The sequence below is a fragment of the Sodiomyces alkalinus genome (assembly GCF_003711515.1).
Source record: "Sodiomyces alkalinus F11 unplaced genomic scaffold SODALscaffold_6, whole genome shotgun sequence".
In the NCBI taxonomy this organism is placed as follows: Eukaryota; Fungi; Ascomycota; class Sordariomycetes; order Glomerellales; family Plectosphaerellaceae; genus Sodiomyces; species Sodiomyces alkalinus.
Genome location: NW_021167084.1, coordinates 1,171,133 through 1,185,103, shown reverse-complemented (window position 1 = coordinate 1,185,103; position 13,971 = coordinate 1,171,133). Strand labels below are relative to the sequence as shown.

The 13,971-nt window shown below is 54.5% G+C and overlaps 5 protein-coding genes across 5 annotated transcripts; 2 read left to right on the top strand and 3 right to left on the bottom strand.

The window, feature by feature from the left end:
* Nucleotides 1–426: 426 nt before the first annotated feature.
* SODALDRAFT_324418 (family 20 glycosyltransferase) lies at nucleotides 427–2,121 on the top strand (the record flags this gene model as incomplete). The annotated part of the gene is made up of 2 exons (XM_028609879.1): nucleotides 427–730; nucleotides 806–2,121. The coding sequence occupies 2 exons, from the start codon at nucleotides 427–429 to the stop codon at nucleotides 2,119–2,121; spliced, it is 1,620 nt and encodes a 539-aa protein (XP_028465763.1).
* Nucleotides 2,122–3,069: 948 nt separating this feature from the next.
* On the bottom strand, nucleotides 3,070–5,825 carry SODALDRAFT_324417 (vacuolar import and degradation protein; the record flags this gene model as incomplete). Its single annotated transcript, XM_028609878.1, has 2 exons — nucleotides 3,070–5,516; nucleotides 5,807–5,825. 2 exons carry the CDS (start codon nucleotides 5,823–5,825, stop codon nucleotides 3,070–3,072), a joined length of 2,466 nt encoding a protein of 821 aa, XP_028465762.1.
* A 1,129-nt stretch (nucleotides 5,826–6,954) lies between these two features.
* SODALDRAFT_249705 (HET-domain-containing protein) lies at nucleotides 6,955–8,037 on the bottom strand (the record flags this gene model as incomplete). Its single annotated transcript, XM_028607410.1, has 1 exon — nucleotides 6,955–8,037. A coding segment is annotated over one exon (1,083 nt), but the record flags the coding sequence as incomplete, so codon positions are not given.
* A 1,031-nt stretch (nucleotides 8,038–9,068) lies between these two features.
* Nucleotides 9,069–11,005, bottom strand: SODALDRAFT_279310 (prenylcysteine oxidase; the record flags this gene model as incomplete). Its single annotated transcript, XM_028608159.1, has 4 exons — nucleotides 9,069–10,031; nucleotides 10,087–10,179; nucleotides 10,241–10,761; nucleotides 10,906–11,005. The coding sequence occupies 4 exons, from the start codon at nucleotides 11,003–11,005 to the stop codon at nucleotides 9,069–9,071; spliced, it is 1,677 nt and encodes a 558-aa protein (XP_028465760.1).
* A 447-nt stretch (nucleotides 11,006–11,452) lies between these two features.
* SODALDRAFT_344793 (T-complex protein 1) lies at nucleotides 11,453–13,795 on the top strand. Its single transcript, XM_028613178.1, has 6 exons — nucleotides 11,453–11,612; nucleotides 11,668–11,762; nucleotides 11,826–11,847; nucleotides 11,917–12,153; nucleotides 12,219–13,218; nucleotides 13,320–13,795. Exons 1-6 carry the CDS (start codon nucleotides 11,571–11,573, stop codon nucleotides 13,556–13,558), a joined length of 1,635 nt encoding a protein of 544 aa, XP_028465759.1. The 5' UTR covers nucleotides 11,453–11,570; the 3' UTR covers nucleotides 13,559–13,795.
* The last annotated feature ends 176 nt before the right edge of the window (nucleotides 13,796–13,971 follow it).

Genomic DNA, 13,971 nt, shown 5'->3' with positions numbered 1-13,971 from the left:
AAAAAAGCACCATTGCCCAAAACAGAGTACATACCTACATATTGTGCTTTCTTCCCTCTTCCACCACCCCCCTAGTTTTTTTTTTTTGGTCTCCCTGCTCCGTGTCCAGGACTTGGATCTTCGTCTCCAGTCGTTCGTCAGCCCACTGCCACGATTGAGCTTAAGTCTGACCCGGTCCTAAGTACTACGGCTTCTACGAAGTAGTTCCCGTCGGGGCCTGTCGTCAAGAGCCGGTAGTGCGAACGACCAATTCCTCCCTCCTACGCTTTTGTGTCAACCGACTCGGTCCAATCGATTTTCTCTAGCAGACCCTCAATCTTCGAATACGCCTTGCGACGCTGATTCTCCCATCAAGCGGTCCGCTCGCTTCACTCACGGCTTCCGAAGTTGCATCGTTACCCATTCGACTACGTCACTTCGCCCACCATGCCCGCTCTCGTCGAACACGACGCTCCTCCAGGACGTCTGCTTCTGCTGTCTAACCGTCTACCCATCACAATCAAGCGCTCCGATGATGGGAATTACACTTTCTCCATGTCCTCCGGCGGCCTGGTCACCGGGTTGAGTGGTCTCTCCAAAACCACCAGCTTCCAGTGGTATGGTTGGCCTGGCCTGGAGGTTCCCGAGGCCGAGATTCCAGGAATGAAACAGCGTCTCAAGGACGAGTACGATGCTCATCCCGTGTTCATTGACGACGACCTGGCCGATCGCCACTACAATGGCTTCTCAAGTCCGTCTTGCCGATTGTTTTCTCCGTGAACCTGCCATTTTGAAAATAACATGCTGACTCTTTTCTCTTCCGCAGACTCCATCCTCTGGCCACTCTTTCACTACCACCCTGGTGAGATCACCTTCGACGAAAATGCCTGGAGCGCCTACCAGGAGGTGAACCGCCTCTTCGCCAAGACAGTCATCAAGGACGTCCAAGATGGCGACATGATCTGGGTCCACGACTACCACCTGATGCTCCTCCCAGAGATGCTGCGTGAGGAGATTGGCGACACGAAAAAGAATGTCAAGATTGGGTTCTTCCTCCACACTCCGTTCCCCAGCTCCGAAGTCTATCGTATCCTGCCAGTCCGCGAGGCACTCCTCGTCGGCATTCTTCACTGCGATCTGATCGGCTTCCATACCTACGACTATGCCCGCCACTTCCTGTCGTCCTGCTCCCGTATCCTATCCGCTCCGACCACGCCCAACGGCGTCGAATTCAACGGCCGCTTCGTCTCCGTCGGTGCTTTCCCCATTGGCATCGACCCCGAAAAGTTCGTCGAGGGGCTCAAGAAGCCCGTCGTCCAGCGGAGAATCGAGGCCCTGTCCAGGAAGTTCGAGGGCGTCAAGCTGATTGTTAGCGTCGACCGTCTCGATTACATCAAGGGCATTCCCCAGAAGCTCCACGCCCTTGAGGTTTTCCTTACCGAGCATCCGGAGTGGATCGGAAAGATCGTCCTCGTCCAGGTTGCCGTCCCATCCCGCCAGGACGTGGAGGAGTACCAGAACCTGCGGGCGGTCGTCAACGAGCTTGTGGGGCGCATTAATGGTCGTTTCGGCACCATCGAGTTCATGCCGATCCATTTTCTCCACCAGTCCGTCTCTTTCGACGAACTCACCGCCCTCTATGCCGTCTCCGACGTCTGCCTCGTGTCCTCTACCCGCGACGGCATGAACCTGGTCTCCTACGAGTACATCGCAACCCAGCGTGAGCGCCACGGCGTCATGATCCTCTCCGAATTCACCGGCGCCGCCCAATCCCTGTCCGGGTCTCTCATCGTCAACCCCTGGAACACCGAGGAGCTCGCCAACGCCATCCGCGACGCCGTCACCATGACCCCCGAGCAGCGCGAGGCCAACTTCAAGAAGCTGGAGCGCTACGTCTTCAAGTACACCTCGGCCTGGTGGGGCCAGTCCTTCGTGGCCGAGCTCACGCGCCTCTCCGACGCCGCCCGCCCGAAGACGCTGCGCAACATCAGCGGCAACGTCGTCGCCTCGGGTGTCAGCGCCATCACTGGCGCACTTGAAAACACCGTAAAACCCGCTGCTGCTGTCGCTGCCTCCTCTGTGAAGAATGCTGCCGCCGCTGATCCCGCCGATGATACTAATAAGGAAGGTGCCGATGCGTGAGATGGTTGGCCCACTTGCGGTTTGTTCGCCAGAGAAACCCGCAGATGGCAGATGGACAAACTGTCGAGAGGACGGGAAGTTACCATGATCCATAGAAGTTGCATTTACCGACTGGGGGGACGGGTGTAGGAGTCATTGATTGGGTCTTTTCCGGAAATTCAGAGAACAGGATTTAGCAAAATAGGGGACAGCAAGTATTAGTGGTCTTTTTCTCACGAACGGGTCTCTCCCCTCAGCAGGGCGTTCCAAGGCAATTGGCGTTGAAATAAAACATTCCATGCATGAAGCTATATCGTGTATTTACTTAATATCGAAGTTGTTTAATAGTGCCGTATTACATTTTACCAGCCGGTCGGTACTGCCACGCACTCCGAAACCCGGGGGCTTCTTGGATACTGGCGACATGGTTTCGTTCAGAATCTGTCGTGGCTACCACGGTAAGAACATGACAAGGGGTGACAAACATGTAAAAAAAAATAAAAAAAAATTAAAGAAAGGAAGAACCCTACATTGAGACGTTTCAAGCAGTATCACTACCACATGGGATTACACTAAGGTATGGAATTAACGAAATGACACAGACGAAAAGCCACGGTGAATCGAAAGCCACGGGGAAGGGACCTCGACGTCCCTTCACGCATAACCATATATCAACATAAAGCCCTTCAAGGCACAGCCCATTCCGCCCATTTGCCCCTCGCAGTTGCGTGTACCCACAGACGTCATCGAGGGCACGTAAGGTATCTAAAGCAAGCAGCGGCTCAAAGAAAACTCCCCGTCCCGCCCCCCCCCTCGCCCTAAATCACAAAGCAGAGGAAAGATAAAAGGAAAGCTGTGAGCAAAGAAAAGGGAAAACATAAGGGGAGGAAGAAACCCCCGGAAGAAGCGGGCGATGGATGGTGCCCCGTCGAAGATGTAGTCGACGGAAGATGCCCTATCCCGGCCCACTCAATAGGGGGAGTTCACCACCTCATCCCTTCCAAGTTTATACCTCCCGCTGACCGGGGTCCCGATCCGCCCCGAGCTCTTCCGACCACCACTCAGGCTGAGACGAGCAAAGTCACCCGCGATGCTCTCGCGCGTGGGACGCTTCAGGTTGTGCTTGCCCACCATGTTGACCTCGTTCGGCAGGGCGACGATGACGTTCTTGTCGGTGCCGTACTTGAAGTCGTCGGCCTTGACGTCCTCGGCGTACCTCTTGATCAGGTACGCGGCTTTGGCACCGCGGACCACCTTCTTAAGGTTCCACTCGATGATGTAAGGGCCGGTGGCGGTGATGATGCTCGTCTCCTCGGTGCCCTCGCCCGTGTTGAAGCGCGCCGGCGTGAAGCGCACCGGCTTGCCCGTCTCGTGGGCGAACTGGGCGACGTGTTCGGGGGTCAGGGCCAGTCGACGGGGCTGGGGCTTGTCTGCGGCGGCGAAGGGCTTCTCGAACCCTAGCTTGCCTTCGTTCTTGCCCGACTTTTGCAGCGCGTCGATGAGGAGGATGTATGTGTTGCAGGTGGCCAGCACCCACCGACCGTCGGCCGAAACGTCGAGGCCAATAATGGGTTCTCCGAGGGCAGGGATGTGCGTCTTCGCATTGATACCCAGGCGGTCGAACAGACGGACGTCTCCCTTGTTGGACGCCACGGCGATGTAGCCCTTCTCGGTAGTGGCCATGGCCGAGAAGTCGTTCTTGGACGCGTACTGCTTGAGTTGCGAGTCGACCAGCTTATCACCCGATAAGCGGGGGTCGATGCGGTAGAGGGCGTTCTGGGAAACGCCGAGGAATGTCGGCTCATGCGTCCTCTGAGCAAACTTGTTCTCGGGCGCGAAGGTCACGACGGGGATGTCCTCGTGGACCTGCCACTCGTCCACTACCTTGCCGTACTCGAGGTCCATGCGATAGAGCTTGTTGGGGTCCGTCTTGTGTTGGAGAATCATGCTGCGGTCCTCGTTGTGCAGCATGACCTTCTTGGGGCTGAACAGCACACCCTTCGGTGTCTCGACTTTGGAGATGTTGGTCGAGAATTCGAGGTTGTTGTTTGGGGTGTGCTTGAAGACACCAATCTTGGAACCACGAACGACAAAGGACCGATCGTGCTTATAGCCAACGGCGAGCTGAGAATTGGTATGGCCGTCCTTGTCCTTGGTGACCACGTCGTCTTCTCCCTCATCCGTATCGTAGTGCTCGCTCTTTTGGCCGTCATCCGCATCTTCGTACTCCTCCTCCTCCTCCTCTTCTTCTTCCTCTTGTTCTTCTTCTTCGTCGACGGTGTCGTCCATGGGCAAATCGTTGAACGCATCGGTGATGTACTCTTGCTCCCTTACCTTCACCTTTTCCCACTTGGTCTCGTTGAGCTGCTCCCAGAGGCAGCGGAGAAGACCCTCCTGGAACTGTTCCATGGTTGTCTGGTCCTTAAACCGCAGAAGCCAGGAGTATGCTGATCCCTCGGGGGTGAATTGGTTGAAGATGAAAGAGAGGAACTCGAAGTTGAAGACTGGGTTGATATCTGCGACAATGGGGATTCCCAGCCAATCGCGATCCTTGCCTTCGACTTGCAGCCAATACTGCCATTTCCCAACCTCGGTAACGGTGGCGGTGACCGACGCATCTTGCTGTACGAAAGCACCCGAGGGGAAATCGTAAAAGTGTAGTTCAGCCGGCACCGAGACGTAGGTGTTCAAGGCATCTGGCGCGGCACTTGAAGCCGGCGGCTGGTGGGTTTTCTCGGATTTCTGTTCAGTGGGAGACGGGGGGGTACGCTCCCGCTTGGCGGCCGTGTTGGCCGTGTTGGCCGTGTTCCTGGGGGTCCTGAACATGGCGTCGGCGGACTCGATGGAGCGGGTCAGAGTAGGGCTGTGAATGGGGCTGGCGGGAGGAATGGCAGGCTCGTCGTGGAAGTCGAACTGAGAGAGGTCCTCGTCGGAAGCCGTTGTATGAGGCTTCCGATACTTGCGCTCGTACTGGCACTCCTTGGCGACGCGGTCAAACGTTTCGACCTGGGAGGAGGACACGGAGCTGTCGCAAACAAACTCGAAGACGTCACCCTTATCACCGCTGAGATCGCGCCAGGCGAGAACCTTTTCGGAGCCCTCGCGGATTTCAACACGGAAGTGTAAGGCCTCGTCAAGAAGGAAGGTCTTCTCGTCACGTTCGGCGGCCAGCGCGTCGATGTCGGCGTCTTCTCCTTCCTCCTCACCGAGCAGTTCAGCCTCGCCTTCTTCGTAGACCCTCTGCACCACCAGCTGGTATTGGAAGTCCTGGCCGGTTCGTCGGATTTGGGCGGTTGCGTCCTTGAAGATGAGCTCGGAATAGCCTTTAGGCGACAGGGGTCTGACAAGGTAGAGTTGACCTTGGGGAAGCTCGAGCAGAGTTTCCTGGTTACTGGAACCGAAGATGAGCTTGCCGACTGGAAACGAAGGATAGTTAGTAGGGCGATCTCGAGAAAGTGCGTTTGTCCTCTTGAGTCTGGGACGGAAGGAAAAAAAAAAAAAAAAGGAAGAAAAGGAAGAAAAGGAAGAAAAGGAAGAAAAGGAAGAAAAGGAAGAAAAGGAAGAAAAGAAAGAAAAGAAAGAGAAGAAAAGAAAGAGAAGAAAAGAAATCGATGGCTGATGTTGTGTAATGTGTATGCATAAGGACCTCAGGGTGTGTCCGGGGCAACCGCCGACCAGCTCTAAATTTGAAGCGGGGCAGACTTACCGTTTCGGAGGACAAACATTGTCAGATGAAGTTTATGATTAGATGAGGTTTTGCGTGATGAGAAGGAGAGGAATTGTACGCTCTTTAGCGGTTCCTTCTCATGGCTTGATGGCCTCGCGTAAAGGTAGTAGAATTAATAACGGGTAGGGTAAGTGACGAGGTAGTGGGATGGAGGACAAATAAAGTAAGGCATGATAAAGTAGGAGGCAGAAGCACGCGGTGACTCCAGGCAGAATACCCGTGCCACTTGTGGAAAGATAGGTCTTGGTAGGCTGCTGCGTCATAATGTAGAACGCGAACTTTGGTTGGTGGAATAGCGGGGTAACAACACACTAAAAACATGTGGCTGTGCGTGCTTTCGCCACATGGTATAACCACCGTGGACTACCTTAAGAATCCACAAGTATCCCTACAGTATCCCTACAGTATCCCTACAGTATCCCTTCAAGTATCCCTACAAGTATCCCTACAAGTATCCCTACTTCACACTAAGGTACCTTAGGTACCACAAAGTCATCTGCACCCTTCACAACATATCGTCGTAACAACAACACCACCACATATCATCGCATCAAGAACATCCTATACCTGAACCTCTTTGAAACATTACCATGATACAAAAAGAAGAGCACTTGGAAAGGAATGGGATCAATGCAATCCCGACTCTTCTTTAACCTCGCGTACAGGAGCTTTCTCAACAGTTTTCTAAGAGTAGCGGCAGATTTCTCATATTTCCTGCATCCGTGTCGTCCATTCTCCCCGTCTTCCTCCTCTCTTGATACACTCATCTGCATCTACATGATTATCACATCTTTCTTTACATATGGCTTCCAATCAACAAAATCACGCCAACTAGCTACCCCGACTCTTCGAAAGACCCCCTTTCTGCTTGCATCCTCAACCACCACCAGCAACTTGACCTTGTTGATTCCTGGTCCTCGTTCGAAGACAACCCCTAAGAACAGCCCCATCTCCTTCTTCCCCTTAGCTTCGCCCTCTATATCTTTGTAGTACGTCCTAGCGGGCTTGATCTTGTCCATTGGTAGGACGCGGCACCTTATCTTGATCTCCGACTTGGACACCGCCAGCACCTGGGCATCCGTCCCGTCCAAGCCGTCAAACAAATCAAGGTCGGCCGTGACGGGCGTGTCGACGGACAACCACGACCAGCTGGGCGCCCATCCCGTCCTCCCCTTCGGCGCCGGCTTGACCCTCATCTTGCACTCCCAGGCCAGACACACGGGGAACGTGCTCTTCCACAAGCCCGCTATGCACTCGTCCTTCCAGGAGGACGACAGGGCCTTTTGGATACCAATCATGGCGTTCATGCGGTCCGACGCCACCGTCAGCTGCCGCGCCGAGAACTCCCTCATAAACAGGAGCCAAAGGCGTCCCCTCTCCGCCGCGCTCGGCATCCGCAGCCTGTGATCCACGATGCGGCCCGTGTTCCGGTTGGCCGTGTCGTAGGACATGTAGCTCGGACAGACGCCGCGGGTGCCGGCCGTGCGGCACTGGAACACGAGCTCCCTGTCGCCGTAGAAGAGGATGCGCGAGGGGAGGAGCCACTCCTGCAGGGTCCAGCCCCGCGTCTGCAGGGGCAGGTCGGCAAAGTCGGCCTCTATGCACGGCGCGACGAACACGTCGCCCTTTTTCCCGTTCGGGAGCTCGGCGGGGACCGCGACGAAAGGTTCCCTCCGCGGGTACTTCACGAATCCCTCGCGGACCGTCGCCGCCACGGCCGCCGAAATCGTCAGCGTCGAGTTGCCGTACACCTGGTCCATGCTGCCGATCTCGTTCATCTTGTCGACGTTGTCGTCTTGCACAATGCACAGCGCGTCGACCCAGAGATACCGGAAGCCGAGTGCGCTCGTCACCTTGACGGCGTCCTGGAGCGTCTGCGGGAGCGATGCCGCCCGGATGCCAGTCTGCAGCTGCTTCAACGTGGCCTTGGTCGCCACGATCGGCTGCGGGCCGCCCCAGCAGTAGCTGAGCGTGACGTAGTTGTCGTACTCGCCGGTCTTTTTGGTCACGTAGAGTCGGATGGTTGACGAGCGCTGAGCCTCACTGACGTCCAGCACTCGGACGGGAAGCCGGGGAAGGGAGGCGGATTTTCCGCACTGAGAATGGCCCTTTTGACACTCGAGGATGGATTTCTTCGCTGCTGCCATCACATGAGGTGCCATGACGTCGCTTTCGATCGGTCGACGAGTGAAGAACGAGCTGATGGGAGAGCCTGTTGGAGATCAGTACACTTGGATCCGTCGGTTATCGTTCGCCCCATCCCTTATATGTCTCCTCCCAGGGTACCAGAACAGAAGAGGTGCGTTGTGTCATCTTTCTCCCACATGAGCCGTGTTGGGTAGGGACCATACTTGCAGGAGTGAATAGGCTGAGGTTGAGAACCACCATATCGGCATACATATCCTGCCGAGGATACGGCCAGATTGCGAGTGTTGTCATAGACGAACTCTGGCCAGGCTCATCTTCCTCTGCGAAGAGCACGATATATTTGTAGCTTGTGTCATCGATTCGTCCCAGTGTCTCCTGCTCGAGGATCAACTTGCAAAAACCACAGCCACGTTTCGCACTCGCTTCTAAGTCTTTTGGCACGTGGTGGATATACCCCGGCCGCGCCTCTATCATGGCTTTGATCCCGGCCGGCGTGAAGGCGGCGAGACATCTTTTACAGGTGGTTGAACTTGACATCGTGAGAGGGCCTTCCGATTTTGCTGGTTCTGAGAGGAGGCTTTTTTCATACAAACCCAAGCAGAAACAGATGACATGAGCGTGAACGTGAACGTGAGTCTGAGTGTTGGGCAGCGTGGACCCTTAAAAGACAAGGTAGCGGGGTTTCTCCCGAGGCATGCGCAATGCTGCAGTCCTTTCGGGAGTAGAAGCCTCTCAGCAATCCTTCGTCGCTAACAAGCGAATCAGCTGCAGCGCAATTCAGGTGATTGGTGACATGGCTCTCCCCTCAGGTCGCTGTCGGGGACAAGCGCGTAATTTTATTCAGAAGCCAGTAGCCACTTCTGGATGGATGGGTCCTCAGCTTCAGATAGGTGCACGAAGGTCCGAAGTTGCATGATAGCAATGGGATGGGCTTGTGTGTGATTCCGAGGGTGAACAAGGCATAACCACGGTGTATAATTTCTATTGAAGCCGAAAGAGAAGAAGATAAAATGTCAAAATAACTGATTAAAAAAAAAGTAAATCCGCGGGTAATATAATACACTATACACTATCATGCCATACCTCATATAGTTCAGAGCTCGTCAGGGATAGTGTCATTTCCCAGGCCAAGGCCATCTTGAACAGGAGCCAGGTCCTCCTGCACTTCGGGTTCGCTTTGCTGCGTCTCGCCGTCCAGCAGAGTCGCTAATTCGTCCGTGACTAAGCGAGCAATATTTCTTCCCATCAAAGCACTCGTTTCCATAGTTGAGATGAAGCTCTCCATGCCCGACGTGTAGTAAAGCCCGCTGCCGACAACGAGGTCTTGGAATGTAACACGAGGATACTGGATGGGATACGAGTGGAAGACGTGCGGATAGTACCAGGACACCGGGTTGATGGCCGCACCCTCTTCATCGACGGCCGCGCTTCCGTCTTCGGATACGAACGTGTCGGGAACCTTGACGCCGAGAATGGCTGACAGGAACTCCGGGGTAAGCTTCTCCGGCGAGAAGACTTTATACAGGTACTCCTCCGTCTGCGTTTTCGGGTTTGTGATGGCCCTGAGGGTGCTAATGGAGTAGAACCCAGCTTTGCCTCCTCCGGCAGCGCCTTCCTTGGGGACCTCATCAGGTCCCAGCGTGGTGAGGACGGAGTCCGGAGTCTTAGATCCAGGGGGCAGGTTGAAGTAACCGGGAGACAGTCGGAAGGGAGAGCAGAAAAGCGTGACGTGCAGCTTTGTGTAGGGGATTTCGTCGATGGCTTGCTGGAGGACGTCCCCCTTGGCAGTAATATCGGCAAATTGCCACGGTGTGGCGACGACGACCTTGTCGAAGGCGATGGGATAGTGCTCTTCGACTGTTTCGGCATCGGACCCGGTGGGCCTGGTCGAAAGAACGTACTTGGCATCTGCGCCCGGCCCGGTGTTGTTTTTAAAGGCAATCGAGCCGACCTGCGTGTTTCGGTGGACCGTAGCATTACTGTGCTGCAGCATCTTGTCGAAGATTTGCCAGTTGCCTCCCACAACCTGTACGGCACCCTCCGGAGCCAGGGAGACCTAACAAGCCGTTAATACAGCGCTACTTGGGCCTAGAGTGATGTGACGGACTGACCATGGTCTCAAGCCCGTGAATGTACGCCAAGTTGGAGGCGTAGTTCACACGGGTCGCCGCTTGAATAATATCTCGCGCAAAGGCCTCCGATATCTGTCTCATTGGGTCAGAATAAGTGGTGGAGCATTGGAAAAGGGAAAGGTATGGAACACACCTCATTCTCGGCGAGAAACTGTGCGCCAGTGACGCCAGTGATCTTCAACAAGTCCAGCTCTCCAAGTGTCTGGGTTAAAGACACAAAAGGAAAATACGGCTCCTCGTAGAGGTTCATGAAAGTCTGCAGAGTGGACTGCACGAGTTTCTGGGTTTTGTAAGGGGCCATTCCATATCGCCAGAATAACTTGGCGAGATTCCACCAGCCCGAGGACTGGGAATCCTGAGTAAAGACGAAGTTGTCGCCATTCCAGATGCCAAGGAGATCTTCTGCGGCCGAATCAGGCTCTCTCAGAGCAAGGTTGAATTCCTGGGTCGCATTGAAGAGAATCTGATTTATTTCAACGAAAATGGATGCGCCAAGCTCAACGGCCTCCAGCGGCTCATCGTACGCATTGACGGTCAGGGTTCGACCACCAACACGCCCAGTCTTCTCAAAGACACTGATGTTGACAGCCAGACCCGCCTGCTCGGCAAACTGCTGGAGATAATATGCAGTCGCAGATCCACCAGCCCCGGCACCTAAAACCAGTTAGCCGCGCATCAGCCATGGGAAATTCGAGGTTGAGCCAGTGAAGCCTGCTATGGAGGACCACAGAGCCATCGATGTAAAGAAGGTCTACATGAGAGGAGATCATATATCGTATGAGCATGGAGAGAACGAACCAATGACTGCAACTTGTCTCACTCCGTCGTCTGCAATGGTGCCTGCAGAGGCAGTAGTAAGACTGAAAGCCGACAGAAGGCTCGATAACTGAGACCACATGATGAATATTAATTTTAATATTAGAGAGAGCGGTAGAAAGGGTGTAAGAGAACGTCGAGTATGAAAGGAATGGGTAAGTTTATTACGACATGATACGGATTGAAGCGAATGAATAGGAAGAGATGGGTGGATGAGAAAAGGGGGGTGTCTGGCTGAAGCTGACAGCCATGATTATTAGGTGTTTGCTTTTATTGTGTTACACGCCGCCATAGATACTAGCGTTGCTATACAATATGCTACCGTGTCAGTGCGCGTAATCACGTGGAACATTGAATGTTAGCTACCTTACCTTAGGTACCTTAGGTGTCCATGCTTACCGGTTCCAAGATAACACTTTTATTGGCTATACACCGACCCCACTATAGGTCACCGCCTTCACAGGGCAGAAAAAAGTTCCCGCACTCTGGCTGGAGCTTCTAACAAGGCGCTAGGGTCACTTGCGAAGTACAGCAGGAAAGGCACCCAATAATACCGTCGTCGGCAAGTAATTAAAACAGAGCCCCCGACGAGCAACCACCACGAACACCACAGGCCATCTAGAAGACGGCCATCTATCTCTGTCATCATGTCTGCAGCACAGTTGCTTAATCCGAAGGCCGAGTCAAGAGTACGTCGAACCTGTCCCTCCTTGCATTGTCAGCGCCACTGCTAACGGACAAAAGCGGCGGGGTGAAGCGTTGAAGGTCAACATCAGTGCTGGCGAGGGTCTGCAAGATGTGCTCAAGTCCAACTTGGGCCCCATGGGCACCCTAAAGATGCAAGTATACTCCCATTTCTACCATCATAACTTTTGTTGTTCTTATCTCTAACCAGTTGGCAGGCTTGTTGACGGCGCTGGACAAGTACGAGTGTTCCCCCCCTACACTCCCCTCTCCGAGAATACGAGTGGGCATACTGACGAACGGAGCCAGATTAAACTCACCAAGGATGGAAACGTTCTTCTGAGAGAGATGCAAATACAGAACCCGACGGCTGTGATGATTGCCCGCGCCGCCACCGCGCAGGACGACATTTGCGGAGACGGTACGACCTCGGTGGTGCTGTTGGTTGGAGAGCTTCTGAAGCAAGCCGATCGATACATCTCGGAGGGCCTGCACCCCCGCGTTATAACTGATGGCTTTGAGATTGCGAAGAACGAGGCTTTGAAGGTGGGATATTCTTCGACGACTGACGACTCATATACGTGCGCACTTGGGCTAACTGGGTCATACAGTTCCTGGACCAGTTCAAACTCCCCAAGGAGGCGGACCGCGAGCTCCTTCTTAACGTCGCCCGCACCTCTCTGGCCACCAAGCTCGACAGTAGCCTCGCTTCTAAGCTGACTGCAGATATTGTCGACGCCGTCTTGGCCATTTACCAAGCCCCTGCCAAGCCCGACTTGCACATGATTGAGATCATGAAGATGCAGCACAGGACAGCCTCTGATACGCGGCTGATCAAGGGTCTCGCCCTCGACCACGGTGCCAGGCACCCCGACATGCCGAAGCGGCTGGAGAACGCCTACATCCTGACGCTGAACGTGAGCTTAGAGTACGAGAAGACGGAGATCAACTCGGGCTTCTACTACTCGAGCGCCGAGCAGCGGGATAAGCTTGTCGAGAGCGAACGCCGGTTCGTGGATGCCAAACTCAAGAAGATCGTCGAGCTGAAGAAGGAGGTCTGCGGCAACGACCCGAACAAGAGCTTCGTCGTCATCAACCAGAAGGGCATCGATCCCCTGTCGCTGGACGTCCTTGCGAAGAACAACATCCTGGCGCTGCGGCGGGCGAAGAGGAGGAACATGGAGAGGCTTCAGCTCATTTGCGGAGGTGTGGCCCAGAACAGCACGGAGGATCTCACCCCGGACGTTCTTGGCTGGGCCGGTCTCGTGTACGAGCAACAGCTGGGTGAGGAGAAGTACACTTTCATCGAGGATGTCAAGGATGCCAAGTCTGTCACGCTTCTGATCAAGGGCCCCAATGCCCACACGATCACTCAGGTTACCGATGCCGTCCGCGACGGTCTGCGCAGCGTCTACAACATGATCGTCGACAAGAGCGTGGTTCCTGGCGGCGGTGCATTCCAGGTCGCTTGCGCGGCGCACCTGAAGAGCGATGCGTTCACCAAGACGGTCAAGGGCAAGGCTAAGTGGGGAGTCGAGGCGTTTGCTGATGCCTTGCTCGTTATTCCCAAGACTCTTGCTGCCAATGCTGGCCATGATGTTCAGGATGCCCGTACGTTTTGCACCCTTTTCGTCTTTTCTTGTCTTCCTTTTTTTCTTTTCTCTCTTTTTTTCCTCCCCTTCCATTGAGACCATGGGCTAACCCAAACATAGTCGCGGACCTGCAAGATGAGTATGCCGATGGCAACGTGGTTGGTCTCGACCTCAGCACTGGCAAGTCCATGGACCCCGAGTTGGAGGGCGTCTTCGATTCCTTCCGGGTCCTACGTAACTGCGTCGCCTCCAGCTCCGGCATTGCGTCGAATCTGTTGCTCTGCGATGAACTGCTCAAGGCCAGGCAGATGGGCAGGCAAGGTGGTCCGGGTCCCGGCATGGACGGCCCGGAGGAGTAAGGTGATAGCAAGCAGGACATGCCGGTCGATGGGATACGGGTACGGTAGATAAAAAAGGGCCTGTACTTGTTAGACGTGTCACTCACCTGGAATGATATCCATCTCGTGTCTCAGATGCCATGGAGCCTCTATGCGTCAACTTCAACTATCTACTCCTTACACGGTCTTACCTATCAGACTATGTCACCTAACCGTCTATCATTTCACCCCGTCCGTTTCCGCCCAAGCAATCCCCCTATAGAACAGGTATTCTGTACCTCTTGCGGCAGCGTCTGTCTTAAGCGGCGACGCGGCTCTTATGATTTTTAGGAATCTCTTTTGACTCTGAGTCTACTCAAATGTCCTGGACATGTCAACACACACACACACACACACACACCAAAAAAAAAAAAAAGGATGTAGGTCCAGGCAAA